This window comes from Hypanus sabinus, unplaced genomic scaffold, assembly GCF_030144855.1.
Source record: "Hypanus sabinus isolate sHypSab1 unplaced genomic scaffold, sHypSab1.hap1 scaffold_852, whole genome shotgun sequence".
Classification (NCBI taxonomy): Eukaryota; Metazoa; Chordata; class Chondrichthyes; order Myliobatiformes; family Dasyatidae; genus Hypanus; species Hypanus sabinus.
This window is the reverse complement of record NW_026781705.1, coordinates 122,869-146,500: the sequence shown is the minus strand read 5'-3', so window position 1 is coordinate 146,500 and position 23,632 is coordinate 122,869. Positions and strand designations below refer to the sequence as shown.

The 23,632-nt window shown below is 46.6% G+C and overlaps 1 protein-coding gene across 1 annotated transcript; it reads left to right on the top strand.

Moving 5' to 3' along the window:
* Positions 1–2,462: 2,462 nt before the first annotated feature.
* Positions 2,463–22,401, top strand: LOC132390304 (carcinoembryonic antigen-related cell adhesion molecule 5-like). The gene is made up of 6 exons (XM_059962921.1): positions 2,463–2,514; positions 2,716–3,033; positions 17,209–17,484; positions 18,793–19,053; positions 20,096–20,371; positions 21,944–22,401. The coding sequence occupies exons 1-6, from the start codon at positions 2,463–2,465 to the stop codon at positions 22,399–22,401; spliced, it is 1,641 nt and encodes a 546-aa protein (XP_059818904.1).
* Positions 22,402–23,632: the final 1,231 nt, after the last annotated feature.

Genomic DNA, 23,632 nt, shown 5'->3' with positions numbered 1-23,632 from the left:
GTCAACAGCGCTGTCACTACTAAAATCGTAGTTTATAGGTCATTTATGTCATTTCTGTGAACACGGGTTATGTTCAGATTAGCTTTTTTCTGAATACTGAGACTTCCTTTCATTATCCTGAATGGGTTTGTTATCATTTGTCTATGTTCGCCTTTGAAGAATTCTCTTGTTCGTCACAAGTGACTTCAACTTTTTTATCGATGACAGAAGGCTCTGCTCCTGCACTGTCCTGCTCTATTTTTTTCACCCGAGGGGAGTCAAGAGCAAAGTGACGTAATCATCAGATAAATGTTCGGCCTTTGAGAAACCAGAGGTCCATGCGCCAGTAATCAGCCGAGGATCAAAGGTGAGAGGGCCAGTAACTTTAAATTTCTGGGTAGGACTCTCTCCGAGAACCAGTCCTGGAGACCGCGTATAAATATAATTGCGAGGAAAGCGCGCCAACACTTTTAAACCCGCAGGAGCCTACCGAGTTTCGGCTTCTCATCAAGTATCTCGGCAAACCGCTGCAGATATGTCGAGTGAAGTGTAATGACGGCCTGCAGTAAGATATCGTCTGGGAAGAAGAGGCACAACTGGACACAGTGATAACTGACGCCGGTGGCAATACAGTGACGGCCGTACATCCATTGGCAAAGTAGGAAGAGCAACAGCACCGAAAGCAGGTGGCACAGTGTCACCACAAGGGGGCAGTGTCGGAATGCGGAGACAAGGTCAGAAAGGTCAAACCTTGAGTCTGATCTTGCACCTCGTCTCTTTTAGATGTACATTTTCTGAGGTGTTATCGTCGGCGTCTTCTGCCAATTAAGCACAGAAATCACGGGAATTCTCTACATGCACCAGCGATCATACGACCTCCACATGAACAGTTAGGACTCGTCGAAGATAAACTCCCAGCAAAGCAAGTACTGCACCTGGAACTGAGCGGAATTCTCTAAATCTCACACAAGGTACATGGCACTGACTCCGCATCTATCCTCAGCACACTAGCTATGTAATTACAAAAAAAAAAGAACTTACTTGAAACATCACTCCTTACTTCGAGCATGCGGCTGTGTTTGTCCAGGCGTGTTCTCGCCTAAGCCTGTTTCACAAAAGCCGGACCGCTCTAACAATTCACCACTCCAGCAATGGCCGTTCCAACAATGGAGCATATTTCTCAATGTGGCTGGCCAATTCCGAGAAGTCCCATCATTACTGTCATAACCGCCAGGTGGCGCAACGCGTCCTCAGTACATTAATAAGTTACATATGCATAAACTGTATAAAATATTTAGGTCAATAAACAGACGAATGAACGAATAAACTAATTAACTAATGAAAAAGTAAATGAACTAACAAATACAAAAGGAATTCTGAGGTCGCTAAGGTACTGATGGTAATGAATGGTACTGATGGTACTGACGGTGATCGCCCTTAACTATGGACCCGGTATTCCTGAGGAACCACCTTTTGAAGATTTTCTCGAGTATGAAGAGGCTTGCACTGTGATGAATGTGATTGTTGTTCACAAGCCTCTGCAATCTGTGTCGATCCTGTGCATTGCAGTCTGCACACCAGACGGTGATGGGAACAGTCAGAATACTCTCCGCCTTGCATGTGCGAACATTTCTCAGTTTTTGGTGACATACCCATACCAAATCTCTTCAAGCAATGTGGGTCGAAAGGGCTTTATTGTGCTGTCGGCATTCTCTGTTTCTATGCTTCTATCACTTGATGGAATACAGACGCTGACGTACCTTTCTTTGTGAATGTGTAACTATGAGAGGCCAATCAGAGATTCTCTCAGAAGGAGTTAAACCCACTCACCCTCACCACCGCCGACCCTTCAATGAGGACTGGTGTGTGATCTCCCGACTTCTCCTTCGCGGCGTTCACAGTCACTTCCTTGGTCCTGCTGTCTCTGTGTGCAAGATTATTGCGACGACAACACTCAGCCAGTCTACCTATCCCGGAGGAAAATAGTTTTGAGGGAAATTCCACATGATCTTTTAGAGGACGACACCAGCGTATCGAGAGCCGAATAGCCTTCTGCTACTCCAGCGTTTTAAGTTGGTTCATTCTCCGCCTTCTCGCTCTGCGCTCCAGTCAGCTCCGGCTTTTCAGATAACGGGCTCCCGGGATCTCTCCTGGAGACCAGGAAATGAGGCTCAGTCTCCGAATGTAACAGAGACAGGCGCCGCTCTCTCGGGATCGCGTGGATGAAGTTCACTTTACTCTCTCTCTTTCTCTTCATGTCGGTGGGTGAGAGAAACTCTCTTTGAGACCATTATCGGATTCCACACTGCAGCAGATAGTTGTAGAACAGCACACAGGATTTGATATTCATTTGAGCAAAGTACAGACTCTCTGATCCAATCAGCGCTGCCGCTTGTGACGTCAGAATCCAGATATCTGACCCGCAAACCAGGAAGTGCGGCTCAGTCTCCGAGTGTAACAGAGATCGGCGCTGCTCTCTCGGGATGTCGGGACTGCCCTTCGCAGCTCTCGTTCTTTGTCTCCACATAACGGCGGGTGAGGATCGCTCTCTCCAACCACTGGTGCTGGTATAATCAACAGAACGACGGGAAGTTAAATGAATGAAGATGAGATTTTGATTATCTACCTTACTGATCTAAGAACAGATCCCTGGTATCTGTACAGATTGAGTTAAGTGCAGTTCCCAAGTCTATCCGCGTCTGTCGTTTTTCCCTCATATGATTTTCTCTTTCTCAGGTGAGTCCCAGCAGTTTACTATTATCATTGAGCACAGCCAGATAAATGTCACCGCTGGAGGTGAGGCGCTTTTTTCAGTCCGGCCGTCGTCCAGCGTCAGCAGTGGAAGCTGGAATTTTAATGGGCTAACAGTCGCCCAGTGGATCGGTCAGACCGGGACCATTGACAATGTCTACAGATCTCGGGCTGAGTTATTCACCTCCAACGGGTCGCTTCTGCTGAAGTCGGTGAACGTGTCGGACAGCGGGGAATACCGTGTGAATATGGTTCCAATTAGTGGCTCCCAAACCTCAGCGACCGTCACTCTGCGTGTCACTGGTAAGTGAGACAGAGTCATGCGATCTCGGACTATAACTTTCATTTTATTCCTGTGGTGAGAGAATACAATACAACCTTTACGGTGGTCGCAGAACCTGGACTCCAGTGAACTCTGCCAGACCTGCTCTCGGACTGTTCAGATCTCACTGTTGTGCGTGGCTGTGTCTCGCCATTTCTGCTTGCAGGCGGCTCGCACTTGTCCGTGCTGTATTTTACTCTATTTACCCTTCGGCCCATAAAGTTGTGCTAAACATAACAAACGCAACAATAAATAGTAAAACACAACAGCCACATGCCGGTTAAAATCAAGTTATTAGTGTCCAGTGCAAATTAAAAGTGTGCAAAAGCAGAGTCAGGTAGAGCAGCTATTTAGCAGTCTGACTGCCTGTGGGAGGAAGCTGTTTAGTCGCCTTGTGGTTTTAGTTTTGATGCTCCTGTAACGTTTACCTGATGGCAGAAGAACAAACAGTTCATGGAGAGGGTGTGAGGGGTTGTTAATGATGTACCGTGTCTTCTGGAGGCATCGACGTTGAAAGAGGTCTTGGAAGAAGGTAGGGAGACCCCAATAACCTTCTCTGCTCCCCTAACCACCCCCTGCAAGGGTTTTTTGTCGGCAGCACTGCAGCTGGAGTCCCAGGCTGTGATGCAAAAGGTCAGCACACTCTCAACCACGCCTCTGTAGAATGTAGTTAAGATGTTAGTGGGGAGTGGTGCTTGTTTAAGCTTCCTCAGAAAGTTCAATCTCTGCTGGGCTCCTTTCACAATCCCAGTGGTGTTCCTGGACTGGGTGAGATTGTCCGATATCTGCACCCCAAGAAATTGGATGTTTTCCACTCTAACCACTGTGGAGCCGCTGATGCTGAGGGGCGTGCGCTCCTTATTTTTTTAATACTCTGTACATTGAGATATAACGATTTGAGTTCTGTACTTGCTATCCTTTTAAATTCTGCGTCACGAATGGGAACCGGATTGCTCCTGAGCTGACTGTATTTCAATGCAAGAAGTATCGAAGGAAAGGCGGACAATGGCGATGAAGATGAGGTAGCTGGTTTGCAAACAGAGGCAGTGTGTTGTGAGGGGAACCTGCTGACAGGGCAAAATTGCAGCCAACAGGATGAGTTACAATCTGAAGGGTGGGAAAAATCGAAAAGGGCAAATACAGGACTGGAGGTGTGATATTTGAGTGCGTGCAGTACACGTACTAAGGAAGATGAGCTTGCAGCACAGTTACAGATTGGCAGGTATGATGTTGTTGGCATCGCTCAATCATGGCCGAAAGAAGACTATAGGTGGGAGCTTAATGTCCATGGATACACATTGTTTCGAAAGGACAGGCAGGTAGGCAAGGAGGGGGGCGTGATATTGTTGGTCAAAATTTGAAATCAAATCCTCAAGAGAGGAGACATTGAAAATAGAAAACCTACAGCACAATACAGTCTCTACTGCCCACAAAGTTGTGCCCAACATGTCCTGACCTTAGGACTACCTAGCCTTACCCATAGCCCTCTATTTTTCTTAGCTCCATGTACCTATCAAAAAGTCTCTTAAAAGACCCTATCGTATCCGACTCCACCACCGTTGCCGGCAGCCCGTTCCACGCACTCACCACTCTCTGAGTAAAGCACTTATCCCTGACATCTCCTCTGAACCTACTGCCCAGCACTTTAAACCTGTGTCCTCTTGTGGCAACCATGTCAGCCCTGGGAAAAAGCCTCTGACTATCCACACGATCAATGCCTCTCATCATCTTGTCCACCCCTACCAGATCACCTCTCATACTTCGTCGCTCCAAGAAGAAACGGTCGAGTTCGCTCAACCATGTTTTCATAAGGTATGCTCCCCAATCCAACCTCTAAATCCCCCCTGCACCCTTTCTATGGCTTCCACATCCTTCCTGTAGTGAGTCGACCAGAATATTGACAACATTCTGTAGTCTTATCTCTGATCTGTGCGTCTGTAGTATTTAGTTTTAAACAGAATATATCTCCTTGGAGGCATCATTTCAGCACAGTACGTTTCACGTGATTCATGATCTGTGGTATTTTTACAGAAGCCGTATCCAGGCCCAACACCACATCGTATGACACTGACTCGGTAGAACACAATGACACAGTTAGATTGGAGTGCACGGCAAGAGGGGAACATGCTTATTATTCGCTGTTAATGAAAAGCAAAACAGTTAGTAATAACGTTAGGATGACCGTGAGCAGCACATCGTCTGAAAGTTTACCGCCAGTATCACTGTATTAGCCCATGTTTCAAACACTGATTATATTTTAAATGGGGAAAAAACAACAAAAAGGAATGATGTGCAAAGGGACTTGGCAGTCCTTTGTGCAGGATTGTCTGAAGGTTAATTTAGAGGTTGAGTCTGTTGTGAGGAAGGTAAATGCGAGGTTAGCGTTCATTTCAAGAGGACAAGAATATGAAAGTAAGCATATAATATTGAAAATTTATGAAGAACTGGTGAATCCTCACTGTAGTATTGTGAGCTGTTTTGGAGAGGGTTCAAAGAGGGTTCACGGAAATGATTCCGGGATTGAACGACTTGTCATAGGATGTGCCTCTGATGTCTCTGGGCCTGTATTCACTGGAATCCAGAAGAGTAAAGGGTGACGTCATTGAAACCTGTCGAATGCTGAAAGGCTTTAATATAGTGGATGTGCAGAAGAGCTTTCCTTTGATGGGAGAATCAAAGACCAGAGGACGCAGATAGAGTGGATGTGGAGAAGATGTTTCCTATAGTGGGGGAGAGTAGGACTAGAGGACAGAGATAGAGTGGATGTGGACTGGATGTTTCCTGTAGTGAGGGAGTCTACGACCAGAGGACACAGATAGTGTGGAGTGGAGTGGATGTTTCCTATAGTGGGGGTGTCTGGGACCAGAGGACACAGATAGAGTGGATGTGGAGAGGATGTTTCCTATCGTGGGGGAGTCTAGGACCAGAGGACACAGATAGAGTGGATGTGGGCAGAATGTTGCCTGCAGTGGGGGAGTCTAGGACCAGAACACACAAATAGAGTGGATATGGAGAGGATGCTTCCTATATTGGGGGAGTCTAGGGCCAGAGAACACAGATAGCGTGGATGTGGAGAGGATGTTTCTTGTAGTGGGGGAGTCTATAGACAATAAACAATACACAATAGATAATAGGTGTAGAAGTAGTCCATTCGGCCCTTCCAGCCTGCACCGCCATTTTGAGACTATGGCTCATCATCGACTATTAACACCCGGTTCCTGCCTGGTCCCCATATCCCTTGATTCCCCTCTCCATAAAATACTTATCTTGCTCCTTCTTGAAAGCATCCAGAGAATTGGACTCCACTGCCTTCCGAGGCAATACATTCCAGACCCCCACAACTCTCTGGGAGAAGAAGTTTTTCCTTAAATCTGTCCTAAATGGCCTACCCCTAATTCTTAAACCATGCCCTCTGGTACTGGACTCTCCCAGCATCTGGAACATATTTCCTGCCTCTATCTTGTCCAATCCCTTAATAATCGTATATGTTGCAATCAGATGCCCTCTCAATCTCCTTAATTCCAGCGTGTACAAGCCCAGTCTCTCTGCGTAAGACAGTCCTGACATCCCAGGATTTAACCTTGTGCATCTACGCTGCACTTCCTCTGCAGCCAGGATATCCTTCCTTAAGCCAAGAGACCAAAACTGCACACAATACTCCAGGTGTGGTCTCTCCAAGGCCCTGTACAAATGCAAGAGGATTTCCTTGCTATTGTACTCAATTCCCTTTGTAATAAAGACCAACATTATATTAGCCTTCTTCACTGTCTGCTGCACTTGCTCACTCACCTTCAGTGACGGATGAACAAGGACTCCGAGATCTCTTTGTATTTCTCCCTTACCCAACTTTACACCGTTCAGATAATAATCTGCCTTCCTGTTCTTACCCCCAAAGTGGATAACCTCACACTTATTCACATTAAATGCCATCTGCCAAGTATCTGCCCACTCACCCAGCCTATCCAAGTCACCCTGAATGCTCCTAACATCCTCATCACATGTCACACTGCCACCCAGCTTAGTATCATCAGCAAACGTGCTGATGTTATTCTCATTGCCTTCATCTAAATCGTTGACGTAAATCGGAAACAATTGTGGTCCCAATACCGAGCCCTGTGGCACCCGACTTGTCACCATCTGCCACTCCGAGAAATACCCATTCACTGCTACCCTTTGCTTTCTATCTGCAAACTAGTTTTCTACCCATGTCAATGTCTTCCCCCAAATGCCATGAGCTTTGATTTTACCCACCAATATCCTATGTGGGACCTTATCAAATGCCTTCTGAAAATCGAGGTACACTACATCCACTGGATCTCCCCCGTCTAACTTCCTGGTTACATCCTCGAAAAACTACAACAGATTAGTCAAGCATGAATTACCCTTGGTAAATCCATGTTGGCTCGGCCCAATCCTATCACTGCTATCTAGATATGCCACTATTTCATCCTTAATAATGGACTCTAGCATCTTCCCCACCACCGATATCAGGCTGACAGGTCGATAGTACTCTGCTTTCTCCCTCTGCTCTAGGACCAGAGGACACAGACAGAGTGGATGTGGAGTGGATGTTTCCTGTAGTGGGGGTGTCTAGGACCAGAGGACACAGAGAGAGTGGATGTGTAGAGGATGATTCCTATAGTGGGGGAGTCTAGGACCAGACAACACAGATAGAGTGGATGTGGAGAGGATGTTTCCTACAGTGGGGGAGTCCAGGACCAGAGGACACAGATACAGTGGATGTGGAGAGGATGTTTCCTGTAGTGGGGGAGTCTAGGACCAGAGGACACAGACAGAGTGGATGTGGAGAGGATGTTTCCTATAGTGGGGGAGTCCAGGACCTGAGGACACAGATAGAGTGGATGTGGAGAGGATGTTTACTATAGTGGGGGAGTCTAGGACCAGAGGACTCAGATAGAGTGGATGTGGAGAGGATGTTTCCTGTAGTGGGAGAGTCTAGGACCAGAGGATACAGATAGCGTGGATGTGGAGAGGATGTTTCCTGTAGTGGGGGAGTCTCGGACCAGAGGACACAGATCGAGTGGATGTGGAGAGGATGTTTCCTATAGTGGGGGAGTCTAGGACCAGGGGACACAGATAGAGTGGATGTGGAGAGGATGTTTCCTATAGTGGGGGAGTCTAGGACCAGAGGACACAGATAGAGTGGATGTGGAGAGGATGTTTCCTGTAGTGCGGGAGTCTAGGACCAGAGGACACAAATAGAGTGGATGTGGAGAGGATGTTTCCTTTAGTGGGGGAGTCTAGGACCAGAGGACACAGATAGCGTGGATGTGGAGAGGATGTTTCCTGTAGTGGGGGAGTCTCGGACCAGAGGACACAGATCGAGTGGATGTGGAGAGGATGTTTCCTATAGTGGGGGAGTCTAGGACCAGAGGACACAGATAGCGTGGATGTGGAGAGGATGTTTCCTGTAGTGGGGGAGTCTCGGACCAGAGGACACAGATCGAGTGGATGTTGAGAGGATGTTTCCTATAGTGGGGGAGTCTAGGACCAGGGGACACAGATAGAGTGGATGTGGAGAGGATGTTTCCTATAGTGGGGGAGTCTAGGACCAGAGGACACAGATAGAGTGGATGTGGAGAGGATGTTTCCTGTAGTGCGGGAGTCTAGGACCAGAGGACACAGATCGAGTGGATGTGGAGAGGATGTTTCCTATAGTGGGGGAGTCTAGGACCAGGGGACACAGATAGAGTGGATGTGGAGAGGATGTTTCCTATATTGGGGGAGTCTAGGACCAGAGGACACAGATAGAGTGGATGTGGAGAGGATGTTTCCTGTAGTGCGGGAGTCTAGGACCAGAGGACACAAATAGAGTGGATGTGGAGAGGATGTTTCCTTTAGTGGGGGAGTCTAGGACCAGAGGACACAGATACAGTCGATGTGAAGAGGATGTTTCCTATAGTGGGGGAGTCTAGGACCAGAGGACACAGATAGAGTGGATGTGGAGAGGATGTTTCCTATAGTGGGGGAGTCTAGGACCAGAGGACACAGATAGAGTGGATGTGGAGAGGATGATTCCTATCGTGGGGGAGTCTAGGACCAGAGGACACAGATAGAGTGGATGTGGAGAGGATGTTTCCTATAGTGGGGGAGTCTAGGACCAGAGGACACAGATATAGTGGATTTGGAGAGGATGTTTCCTGTAGTGCGGGAGTCTAGGACCAGAGGACACAAATAGGGTGGATGTGGAGAGGATATTTCCTGTAGTGGGGGAGTCTAGGACCAGGGGACACAGATAGAGTGGATGTGGAGAGGATGTTTCCTATAGTGGGGTGTCTAGGACCAGAGGACACAGATAGCGTGGATGTGGAGAGGATGTTTCCTGTGGTGGGAAAGTCAATGACAAGATGACACAGCTAAAAATAGAGAGGCTTCCTTTTAGAACGGAGCTGAAAAGGTGTTTCTTCAGAAGAGGCGGTGAATACTTGGAAGTGTTTGCCACAAGCGGCGGTGGAGGCTACGTCTTTATGTATATTTAACACAGAGGTTAACAGTTTCTGGACACCTCAGGGCATCAGGAGATACGGGGGGAAGGCACGAGATTCGGAGCAGCCATGACGAAATGGCGGCGCAGGCGCAATAGACCAAATGGCCGGAATCTGCCCCTCTACTTTCAGAATCAAAATCAGTTTTAATATCACCAGCATTGGTCGTAAAATTACTTGTTTTCTTTTTTACTGCAGCTTGCAGTGCATTATTCAGTAAACAAACTATAATTTACGCATTAAAAAACTTTGCCCATCTAACCTGTGGATGAACGCTCCCACATCAGGTCAGACATTCCAGAGGTCTGATGCCCGATTCCTCTGAATATGTTTCGCAGAGCAGTCTGTATCCTTTACTCAATGCTCTGACTTATAAAGGCCAGCATACCAAAAGCTTTCTTCACCACCCTATTCACATGAGATTCCACCCTCAGGGAGCTGTGCCCCGTTATTCCTAAATCACTCTGTTCTACTTCATTCCTCAATGCCCTACCATTTATCATGTATGTCCTATTTGGATTATTCCTACCAAAATGTAGCACCTCACACTTATCAGCAATACACTCCATCTGCCATCTTTCAGCCACTCTTCTAACTGGCATAAATCTCTCTGCAAGCTTTGAAAACCTACTTCATTATCGACAACGCCACCTATCTTAGTTTCATCTGCATACTTATTAATCCAATTTACCACCCCATCATCCAGATCATTAATGTATATGACAAACAACATTGGAACCAATACAGATTCCTGAGGCACACCACTAGTCCGTCAATCAACGGTGGCAGTCTGTTCCTTAACCTGAAGCCATGTCCACGTTTACTGAGCAGTGGTGACTGGAGAAGAGGCGTTGGCAGTCCACTCTGTCTATTCCTCTTAATATCTTGTACACCTCTATCATGTCTCCTCTCATCCGCCTTCTCTCCAAAGAATAAATCACGAGCTCCCTTAATCTCTGATCATAATCCATACTCTCTAAACCAGGCAGCGTCCTGGTAAATCTCCTCTGTTCCCTTTCAAATGCTTCCACATGCTTCCTATACTGAGGCGAACAGAAATGGACTCAGTACTCTAAATGTGGCCTAACTAAAGTTTTGTAGAGCTGCATCATTACATCACGTCTCTTAAAATCTATCCCTCGACTTATGAAAGCAAACAACCCATAAGCTATCTTAAATACCCTATCTACCTGTGAGTCAACTTTCAGGGATCTGTGGACATGTACCCCCAGATCCCTCTGCTCCTCCACACTACCAAGTAAACTGCAATTTACTTTCTACTCTGCTTTGGAGTTTGTCCTTCCAAAGTGTACCACATCACACTTCTCCGGGTTGAACTCCCATCTGCCACTTCTCAGCCCACTTCTGCATCCTATCAATGTCTCTTGCAATCTTTGACAATCTTCTACACTATCTACAACATCACCAACATTTCTGTCGTCTGCAAACTTGCCAGACCACCCTTCTAACCCCACATCCAGGTCATTAATAAAAATCACAAAATGTAGAGGTCCAAGAACAGATCGTTGTGGGACACCACTAGTCACAACCCTCCAATCCGAATGTACTCCCTCCACCATGACTCTCTGCCTTCTGCAGGCAAGCCAATTCTGAATCCACCGGGCTAAACCTCCCTAGATCCCATGCCTTCTGACTTTCTGAATGAGCCTACCGTGCGGAACCTTGTCAATTGCATTACTAAAGTCCATGTAGATCACATCCACTGCACTACCCTCATCTATATGCCTGGTCACCTCCACAAAGAACTCTATAATGTTTGTTAGGCACGACCTGCCCTTCACAAAACCATGCTGACTGTCCCTGATCAGACCATGATTCTCCAGATGACCATAGATCATATCTCTAAGAACCTTTTCCAACAGCTTTCCCACCACAGACGTGAGGCTCACTGGTCTATAATTACCTGGACTATCCCTACTACCTTTTTTGAACAAGGGGACAACATTCGCCTCCCTCCAATCCTCCGGTACGATTCCCGTGGACAACGAGGACATAACGATTCTAGCCAGAGTTTCAGCAATCTCTTCCCTTGCCTCGTGGAGCAGCCTGGGGAATATACCGTCAGGACCCAGGGACTTATCCGTCCTAAAGTATTTTAACAACTCCAACACCACCTCTCCCTTAATATCAATTGGCTGCAGAACATCAACCTCACTCATATTGTCCTCACCGTCACCAAGTTCCCTCTCATTGCTGAATACCGAACAGAAGTATTCATTGAGAACCTCGCTCACTTCCACAGCCTCCAGGCACATCTTCCTACTTTTAACTCTAATTGGTCCTACCTTCACACCTGTCATCCTTTTGTTCTTCACATAATTGAAGAATGCCTTGGGGTTTTCCTTTACCCTACTCGCCAAGGCCTTCTCATGCCCCCTTCTTGCTCTTCGCAGCCCCTTCTTAAGCTCCTTTCTTGCTACCCTATATTCCTCAATAGACCCATCTGATCCTTGCTTCCTAAACCGCGTGTATGCTGCCTTCTTCCACCTGACTAGATTTCCACTTCACTTATCACACATGGTTCCTTCACCCTACCATTCTTTATCTTCCTCACTGGGACAAATTTATCCGTGACTTCCTGCAAGAGATCCTTAAACATCGACCACATGTCCATAGTACATTTCCCTGCAAAAACATCATCCCAATTCACACACGCAATTTCTAGCCTTATAATTTGCCCTTCCCCAATGAAAAATTTTCCTATCCTCACTGATTCGATCCATTTCCATCATAATGCTAAAGATCAGGGAGCGGTGATCACTGTCCCCCAGATGCTCACCCACTGACAGATCTGTGACCTGACCCGGTTCGTTACCTAATATTAGATCTAGTATGGCAGTCCCCCTAGTAGGTCTTTCAACATATTGTGACAGGAATCCATCCTGGACACACTTAACAAACTCTGCCCGATCTAAACCCTTGGAACTAATCAAGTGTCAATCAATATTAGGGAAATTAAAGACGCCCATGATAACAACACTGTTATTTTTTGGCCCTTTCCAAAATCTGCCTCTCAATCTGCTCCTCGGTATCCCTGTTGCTACCGTGGGGTGGGGGCGGGGGCTATAAAATAGCCACAGTAGAGTAACTGCTCCCTTCCTGTTCCTGCCTTCCACGCATACTGACTCAAAAGAGGATCCTGCTACATTGCCCACGCTTTCTGCAGCTGTAATAGTATCTCTGACCAGTAATGCCACCCCTCCTCCCCTTTCCCCCCTCTCTATCCTTTTAAAGCACTGAAATCCAGGAATATCGAGAATCCATTCCTTCCCTGCACCCAGCCAAATCTCCCTGATGGCTGCTACATCATACTTTCATGTATGTATCCAAACTCTCAGTTTATCACCTTCGTTCCTGATGCTTCTTGCATTAAAGTACGCACGCTTTAGCCCTTCTACCTTTCCACCTTTATACCCTTTATTCTGATGCTCTTTCCTCAAAACCTCTCTACATGTTCGATCTGTCTTTACTCCATGCACTTCTTTCACTGCTCTATCGCTCCGGGTCCCATTCCCTTTGCAAATTAGTTTAAATCCTCCCGAACCATGCTAGCAAACCTACCCGCAAGGATAGTGCTCGCCCTTGAGTTCAGGGGCAACCCTTCCAATCTGTGCAGGTCCCAACTTCCCCAGAAGAGACCCGGAATTGTCCAAAAATCTAAAATCCTGCCCCATGCGCCGACTCCTCAGCCACGCATTCAACTGCCATCTCCCCCAATTCTTACCATCACCATCACGTAGCACTGACAGCAATCCTGAGAACGCCAACCTTGAGGTCCTGTTCTTTAGCCTTCTGCCTTGTTCCCGAAACTCACCCTTCAGGACCTCTTCCCTCTTCCTGCCTATGTCGTTGGTCCCAACATGTATCACGACTTCTGGTTGCTTTCCCTCTCGTACCAGGATGTCATGTACCCGGTCAGACACATCCGGGACACTGGCACCCGGGAGGCAACAAGCCATGCGTGTTTCCTTCTCACGTCCACAAAATCTCCTGTCTGCCCCCCTGACTTTAGAGTCTCCAATGACGACAGCTCTCCTCCTCTCCGGAAGAGGAAAACATGAAAACTTGGCGACTTGACCGCGTTTATAGATGGTGCCGGTGAAGGGTTTCCTTCTCACGACCACAAAATCTCCTGTCTGCCCCCCTGACTTTAGAGTCTCCAATGACGACAGCTCTCCTCCTCTCCGGAAGAGGAAAACATGAAAACTTGGCGACTTGACCGCGTTTATAGATGGTGCCGGTGAAGGGTTTCCTTCTCACGACCACAAAATCTCCTGTCTGCCCCCCTGACTATAGAGTCTCCAATGACGACAGCTCTCCTCCTCTCCAGAAGAGGAAAACATGAAAACTTGGCGACTTGACCGCGTTTATAGATGGTGCCGCTGTAGCGAGGCAGCTTGCTGATGGCGGCCAAAAACAAAATAAACTAACTACGCTTTTAAAGACCCTCACTCTGGAGCACGATCATTGCAGACATCACCCTGCAATTTCCCTTTTGAACCGCCTGTGCGACCCGGTATTTTTACGGTGTTCTGGCACTTCCAGCGAAATGGAGTTTCCGAGGGGCAGTCCGGTCGCGCATTCATATGAAATGTACTTTGAACCTTGACCTCTGGACTGGGCTTGTGCACAGGGGTCAGAGGTGAGTTGCCGGTGGAGCGGGTGCTTTCTGGAAGTCTGTTCACAGTGCTCTCCCGTGCACTCTCTTCTGACATACCGGCCTGCGGTATTATGTATATGAGCTCGATGAAGAGGGGATGCGGGTGGGTTAGGAAGATTATGGTTGACAGGAAGTTTGGTGGAAATCTGGACAGTGTTAAAGATGGACAGTAAAATATTTGTTAGACAGTACAATTTTCCGTAGATTCTACCTGGCCCGCTGAGTTACTCCGGCATTTTATGATATGAGGAAATTGCAGCTACTGTTTCTATTCTCACCCCTGTTCTGCAAGCAGTCTTTGCATTTGCGTGAGACGCAGCGAGAAAACAACTATATCCATCAAATCAGAATATGCTGCGTACGGGACGGGGTCAGACACAATTTTTCCCTGTTTGGCTGTTTCTGACCCCTCTGGTATTTTACTGGTTCATCAATTAATAATTTGGGCAACGCCTCATACCTGTTGACTTATCGCTGAGTGACAGCGGCATTGATCCTCGTGAGGCGTTTAACAAAGTAATCATACGATCCAGCTCAACTACACGGAACTATTTCTTCTTCGGTACAGTATGTATTATCCCGAGAGTTGGTCGGAAAGTGTCGGAGTTGTGTGTCTAAAACAGAGACTTCGTTTTTATTTGAATTATCAGCATCTGGTGAGGTGAAGTCCGCTGCTGACTGAGGTATTCTGATCCGCGTTACTGCAGCTTTGGGTTTGCAATACATGCTTTTAAGATGAACCCCACTTTATATTTGTTCGGTTATGTGAGATAGCAATATCCATTGGCTCCATAACATGGACACCGAAACTGAACTTTACATCATTTCAGTAACGATAGCTTATCTGGGTGATATTACAAATTGTTGTCAGCAATTCTCCTCTGTGCCTACCAGTGATTATGCGTCACCTTTCTCATTGCCAAGTGACCCTTGCCTGAAGTGAATTATTTCCTTCTTCTGCCTTCGCCAGATCCATTTATTTGATATTTCTCTGGGGTCTGTTTTTGAAATGTGACATTTCGAAACACCATGGAGTCACAGGCTGAAACAGCGAGGAAATATTCCCTTCGGCCCATCACGTCGATGCCGACCCGTGCATCTGCTTGATATTCGCAGTTGCTCCGTTCTGTCAATAACACTCCAAACCATTCCGTTCCAAATGTTTATCCATGTTCGCCTTAAATGTAGCAATTGTGTCCACCTCGACACTTCCTCAGGCCGCTCGTTCCAGGTACTTATTACCTTCTGTGTTTCGCGCCTTTTGACCCCTTTTAAATCTCCCCCTCTTATCGTGTATCGTTGTCCGCTAACTCAGGTGAACTTGTCATGTGGAACCTTTTTAAAGGCCTTACTGAAGATCATGTAGGCAAAATCCATTGTTCCAGCTAAACCGACCCCCAGCAAATCCAAATGTTTTTTCAGACGCGCAGATTACCACACTGACCATTCGCGATCAAGCCTAGACTATCAGAATGTTGGCAGACCTCGTCTCCTGCAGGACGCCCATTCAGAACAGAGATGCGATTTTTTTTTAGCCAGAGGGTGGTGAATCTATCTGAGTAGCTCGGGCATCAAAGGGTTTGGTGGGAAGGTGGGGGAATGGGACTAAATGGGAGTTTGGATCAGTTCGTGAAATGGCAGAGCACACCCGATGGGCCGAATGGCCGACTGCTTCTCCTCAGTCTTATGGTCTTAGGAATCCCAAAATACTGTTCCTGTAACTGAAAGCACGCTCTCCGGCCTGGGGTTCACAGCTTGTACTTAACCCTCGTTGTGATAAATGGAACACAATTACCCAATGTCCAACCTTTGGAACATTTCCCCGTAACGTACATCTGCTTCAAGATCTCACAATGATCACAATTCTTTCATTTTTAAGATAGCAATGAATGAGTTTCGCTGCCGACATTGCGGGGAAAATTAAATTTGATCAGTGTAAATTACGACTCCATTAGACGGGAACCGGGGAGAGTTGTTGGAAACAGCTGACTTTAGGGAACCCACAGCTCCATGTGGAAGGCCTGAATCACCAGCTTCACAGTCCACAATAGACAGTCCGCTTGTTCCAGTAAAAGGACGGACAAGCGCCTGACTATCAGACCTCTTTAAGTTATCAGATGGCAATAATTTTACCCAGGAGATAAAATGTAAGGATCAGGAGGCTGAAGTAAATTATGATTCTTGATTATTTAATAGCTTAAAAAATAAACTGCCAGAGAACTCAAAATGAAGCTGGTAGTATTGACTCTCCCGAAGTTCAACTAAGTGGATAAATCCCCACATCAGGGGTAAGTTTTTTACACAGAAGGTTGTGAGTGCCTGTAATAACTTGCCAGGGATGCCGGTGGAGGCTACAATATTAGGGGTATTTAAGACCCTGTTGGACAGGCACATGGATGAAAGAAAAAATAGAGGGTTATGGGGTAGTGTGGGTTTAGTAATACTTTATGGATTATATGGGTCAGCACAACATGGAGGGCTGAACGGCCTATACTGTGCAGTGGTGTTCTATGATTCTGTGGTTTTATGGTCAGGAACTGCCACAGGGAGTGCAGGTGGTGCCTATAAATGTGATGTTTTAGAAATCATTTAGACAGTAGAAGAAGATAACAGTTTGTACATGGTCCAGTCTTAGGCAAATGAAAATAGTTCAGGGAGAGATCTTTGTCAGCATGAAGGAAATCGGCCGAAGGGCCTCTGATATGATCGATGACGATATGGATAGGCCTGAATGGGGACAATTCCAAATTACCGTCTCTGAGTGGGCGGAGAATGAAGGATGAAATGATATGTCTCAGGTCCAGTGTTTTCATCTCAAACTTATGTCCATCAAGTGGAATTATTGTTTAATGTATATTTATTATGGAATAATAAAGGTTTGATCTCAGTTTCAGATACGGAACGGAATCCATAAAATTCCAGATTAAATTCCTGAGCTGTGCACTAACCGATCGCCTCTGTTTTAACAGAACCTGTTTCCAATGTCACTGCAACATCTAACGCCACCATGCTGATTGAGTACAGCGACACCGTCAGACTAACCTGCTCCGCAACAGGCACGGATGTCTCTTACCTGTGGCTTGAGGATAACAGCGTGATCATTCCCGGTGGCAGGTTTGAGCTGAGTGCCGATCACAGCACACTCACTGTTTCTGGAGTGCTCCGGTCAGACGGAAATTTCACCTGTAGAGCAAGCAACTTGATTAACGAAATCACAAGCAACCCGTTGTATCTCGATGTCCACTGTAAGTGCCCCGAGTCTCCTGTAGTTACACACGATATTACAAGTCCTGCTGAATACGGGGTTCCGAGTGAGTGGGATTATATCAGTGAACGGTACCCTAGAAATAAACCACTATAGGCGAGTACCGAATTAACTGAGCAGTTGATCGGGAGACGGATCCGCGCCTCTCTCGGGTGCTGGTGAATTCAAATTGAAATTTGGAACTTCCACCTTGAACTCCGAGTCGAATTCCGGCGACGATGTCGTTCCCACAGAGTCGGTTCACTTCCGGACTTCAGGACAAACTGGTCTGTCCTGCATGTCTCTTCACACAGAGCAATGCGTTTTGAGCTTTTCCAGTCACCACAGTTCAAAGGCAATTGTGATGTACCTGAGATTTGGGTGGGTGGACATCTCGTAAGCACAAAGCAGGACTTGCAATATCATTCGACTAGACTGGCCGGGGTGCATTGATATCGCGTCTGCCTTTTGGTCTCCACGGAGTTCTGACTATCACTTCAACTCTATCCATTCAAAACAAATTTGTCTCTTCAGAATTCTAATCTTGCTTTGATTCTGGGTCAATGCAATTGAATCTGACCCGTATTTGGAACAATGGGTGCAAATTGGTTTTTTTTTCAGACAAATGGTTTGAAATGGACCATTGAAATTCCAGCGCTGTCTAAGGCCGTTGAGAAACTTTGATAACAAATTCCATTCCCTGGAAGCGAAGTGAGGTTCAGAGCTGAAACCGCCCGCAGACCTTTACGGCCCCGCTAACCCTCTGACAAATGCCCACAGCTACGAGTAGGCGGGGACACATTGCTTCTGTGCACCTGTTGATGTGGGAGGTTATAGCTTTTAGGTCGGGATAAACATCACATTGTGCAGTGGTGTTCCGGCGACTGTCTTCACAGATAGAGACTGAACAGAGAATATTGAATCTGAAAATGGGCCCGAACATAAAAGCTGTCATTGGTGAGTTCCTTTGTTTCCACACAAGGTCAGTGACGTCACAGTATGGTGTAAGCCCCACGTGACATTCTGCCCGAGCCCTGATCACATTAGTTATTGCATCCACACTCCAAGCTGCCTTGCCGGGGAGAGACGCTGGGTATATTGTTCAGGAAAGGTTTCCTTAATTCTTTCCCACAAACCACACCCCTGGAGAAGTAACTAAACGATCCGCTCTCCTGCGCTATTTACCGCGGGAGGCTTCCAGACGAATGCACTCGCCGGTGTGTAGGACACTTCCACTGGTGATGGGCTGCTCCTCCTCTCTGCGCTTCCTGTGTGATTTGTTGCAAACCGTTTTGTGTGTTTGTTTCAGACGGACCGGACCTTCCACATATCATCACTCAGCCGGACTCCCCTTTTCACGTTGCCGGAAGCACCGTACGATTAACATGTTTCTCCGAGTCCCGCCCAAGCGCTGAATTGAATTGGCAACTGAACGGTGCCCATCTGCAAAGTGGGCAGGAGGTCGTCCTCGACAGCATCTCTGTGAGCCACACTGGAGAGTATACGTGTGAGGCCTATAACAGGGTCACAAAAAGGATCAATGCCTCAACTACGCAAATCAATGTGTTCGGTAGGTAGTCCGTTCCTCCCTTGTTGAGGTCCTATAATTAATGTTGTTGGTGGAGACAGGACCGTGTAATTCAACTAAATGCCTGAACCCGATTAGAATACTGACTAACGATATCAATCCACAACGTTGCATGTTGATGAATAAGAGTATTGATGAAAATGGAAAGCGGAATTGTTTTCACTTGCGAATTAAATTACAAATGTTCACTTGCTGCAGTTGAGAGCACAAGACTGAAAGGCTCAGGAAGGAGATTTAGACCATTTGGCCAATGGAGTCCGCTCCGCCATTTCATCATGGCTGATCCAATATTCCTCGCAGTCCCGATCACAGCCGTTTCCGCATATTCCTCATCCCCTGACCAATCGAGAATCTATCATCCTCGGCGTTAAACTTACATAACGATACTCCCTCTACAGCTGCCTCTGGAACATAATTGCCAGATTCGCCACGTTCTATCGATATAAATTCATTTCGCCTCCCTTCTGAAAGGATACCACTCTATTCAGTGTCCCTGGCAGTGTTCCCATTCAATTAAACCTGCCCAACCCCTCTCTGGTGCTTTTCTAATACCCTTTCACCCAGTGAAACACTGGTGCATCCGACTTCAGCTTCTCCTTCTCAACTTTCAGGATGAATTCAATCATTTCATGAGATCACTCAGCCCGACGTTCTTTGTCCTTTTAATTCAATTCCGACTCATTGCACAGTACCCAATCCAGAGCAGCCGACGTCTTACCGATATCTGTCTGCACAGCATCTCCACGGACCCTTCTCGCAGTCTGTGACGTCATGGATAGGCCTGAAGGGTTAGAATTCCAAATTACCGTCTCTGACTGGGCGGAGAATGAAGGACGAAATGACGTGTCTCAGGTCCAGTGTCTTCATCTCAAACCTTATGTCCAACAAGTGGGATTATTGTTAAATGTTTCCTTATTATGGAATAATAAATGTTTGACCTTATTTTCAGATACGGAACGGAATCCATAAACTTCCGGATTATATTCCTGAGCTGTGCACTAACCGATCCCCTCTGTTTTAACAGAACCTGTTTCCAATGTCACTGTAACATCTAACGCCACCATGCTGATTGAGTACAGCGACACCGTCAGACTAACCTGCTCCGCAAGAGGCACGGATGTCTCTTACCTGTGGCTTGAGGATAACAGCGTGATAACTCCCGGTGGCAGGTTTGAGCTGAGTGCCGATAACAGCACACTCACTGTTTCTGGAGTGCTCCGGTCAGACGGAAATTTCACCTGTAGAGCAAGCAACCTGATTAATGAAATCACAAGCGACCCGTTGTATCTCGATGTCTACAGTAAGTGTCCAGTGTCTCCGGTAGTTACACACGATATTACAAGTCCTGCTGAATACGGGGTTCCGAGTGAGTGGGATTATATTAGTGAACGGTACCCTAGAAATAAACCACTATAGGCGAGTACCGAATTAACTGAGCAGTTGATCGGGAGACGGATGCAGACCTCTCTCGGGCGCTGGTGAATTCAAATTGCAATTTTGAACTTCCAACCTCAAATCGGAGTCGAATTCCGGCGACGATGTCGTTCCCACAGAGTCGGTTCACTTCTGGACTTCAGGTGTAAGAATTGTGCCGGACAAACTGGTTTATCCTGCATGTCACAGAGCAATGCGTTTTGAGCTTTTCCAGTCACCACAGTTCAAAGGCAATCGTGATGTACCTGAGATTTGGGTGGGTGGACAACTCGTAAGCACAAAGCAGGACTTGCAATATCATTCGACTAGACTGGCCGGGGTGCATTGATATCGCGTCTGCCCTTTGGACTCCACGGAGTTCTGACTATCACTTCAACTCTATCCATTCAAAACTAATTTATCTCTTCAGATTTATAATCTTGCTTTGATTCTACGTCAACGCAATGGAATTTGACCTGTATTTGGAACAGTGAGTGCAAATGAGTGTTTTTTTTTTTTTCGGACAAATGCTTGGAAATGGACCATTGAAATTCCAGCACTGTCTAAGTCCGTTTAGAAACTTTGAAAATAATTCCGTTCCCTGGAAGCGAGGGACGGCTCTAAGCTGAAACCGCCGCAGTCCCGCTAACCCTCTGACAAATGCCCACAGCTACGAAGAGGAGGGGACACATTGCTTATGTGCACCTATTCTCCTTTATAGACAACAGACAATAGGTGCAGAAGTAGACCTTTCGGCCCTTCGATCCTGCACCGCCATTCTGAGATCATGGCTGATTATCTACTATCAGTACCCGGTTCCTGCCTTGTCCCCATATCCCTTGATTCCCCTCTCCATAAGATACCTATCTCGATCCTGCTTGAAAGCATCCAGAGAATTGTCGTCCCCTGCCTTCCGAGGCAGTGCATTCCAGTCCCCCTCAACTCTCTGGGAGAAGAGGTTTTTCCTTAACTCTGTCCTATATGTCCTACCCCCTAATCCAGAGCAGCCGACGTCTTACCGATATCTGTCTCCACAGCATCTCCACGGACCCTTCAACAGTCTGATTCTCATCAACCCCACACCCCCGTATCTCCAGTTTAGACTCTACCGATCAGCAACAATAAACCTTCCCGCAAGGACATTGATGCCTCTGCAGTTCAGGAGCAAACCGTCCCTCCGGTCCCGCTCGCAACTTCCCTGGAGGAGAGACCAGTGATCATAATTGGCATGTCCTCCATCTTACGCTAACTCCTTAACCACGTATTAAGTACGAAATCATGCTGGCTCTGACCTCAACAGCACATGGCTCGAATAGCTTATTTTCACCAGCTCGACGGGACAATTAAACTGTAGCCAAGTGCAATTCCGTTTTATTCAGCTTCGATGTGTAATGTACATTCTTGATGCAGGAAAAATTAACATTGGGTAACCTCTGGATGGGGAATATATTTCTCACAGACCCCTTGGGTAACGGCAGTAAACTGGAATCTGAATTGATATCGAAACACACAGGGATAACAGCGAGGACTTACGACGACATTAAGTTGGCGGCATCCAAATATTATGTACACTTTGTAGATGAAAGCAAGGGCATTTTAATTGTATTTACAGGGACAGTGGCTGGAGTTGCTGTGGTGGCCAATGCTTCCACTCCCCTGGAAAACCTCGATACCGTCGCACTGAGTTGTGACGCGTCGGGCACTGTTCAGACACGGACATGGTTCAAGGACAACCAACCCATCAAGGAAAACGGCAGAATATTTACATCTCCCGACAAGGCGAATCTGACTATAATCAGAGTGAACAGAAACGACGCTGGGACGTACAAGTGCATCGCCAGCAACTCTTTCAGCAGTGGCGCTGGAGAGATCTACGTGCAAGTTTACTGTAAGTACACAGTCAGTCAACCGCGTTAACTTGTATCGGATGTGCCATTTATTAACATATATTTTCATTGTATAGATGAACAGAGAAGGTCAGAACATCAGATTCACCAGGATAATACTCTAATCAATATTTATTTATTTATTTGGTTATTTATTTTTTTATATTTTACAGATGGACCAGAGCAGGTCAGAATTGTACCGGAGCGTCCAGTTGTGTCCAATATTGTGTCAAACCTGACATTAACTTGCTTTGCTCTGTCAGTCCCCTGGGGTGAATATGCATGGTACAACGGGAACAATCTCCTGCAGACAGGGCAGGAACTCACCCTTGCGTCAGTAAGCTCGGTTAACGCTGGGAGTTATACATGTCGGGTTAGTAACGGCGTAACCAACAGGAACAGTTATCTCACTGTCCATGTCACCACACAAGGTGAGTGAATGAGTCTCTCATTCGTCCGTGTAAATCCGATGATCAAAGATCCAAACCATTTCCCTCTCACGCTCTCCTCACGCCTTACCTTCATTCCTCCTTCTAAATAGCCTACCAGAATAAAGTAATAATTGATATTAATTGATGCAAAGTCGAGGCCAGGGACCACAACTTTGCGGAGCTTGGATCAACAATCGTTTCTAAAAAAAAAAAGAGATATGTTCCTGCAATGTAAAATTTCTGTTTGCTTCCTGTGTTAGCAACAAAAGCAGATGACAAAATTACCCTCACCACTGGCGCGATCGTGGGCATTGCACTTGGTTTACTTGGCATGGGCCTGATCGGCGGAGTCAGCGGATGGTTGATCGCGAGGAAAACTGGCAGGTAAACACATTTTTCTTGGAATGTCTTTTCTACCTTTAACTATTGTTAGAGAATTTCGGAAAGATCGACTTTAGCTGGGATCAGGGGCCATCTGTGGACGGAATCGGCATTCCGCCTTCACGGCGAAGTTGTTTGTCTGAATTGGTTCGCCTTCATCAATATTTGTGTGAACATCATCAGATGTCAAAAAAGACAAAGCAATTTACCTCCACTTAACCCATTATGGTCACTGTCGTTGGGATCGAGAAGGACTGGAATAGGGCATCCGATATCCGGAACAGTATCAAGCAATAACAAATGGAATTGTCAGTGCAGGAAAGTAACCTCCTGACGAATTCATGTCTCGACCTTTGTTTCCGTTTGTTCAGGGTCAAGAATTCACCGCCACCCCAATATGAGACGAGCAGCAATTTCGGAAGAAATAGTGAGTGAACTCCGTTTCAACGG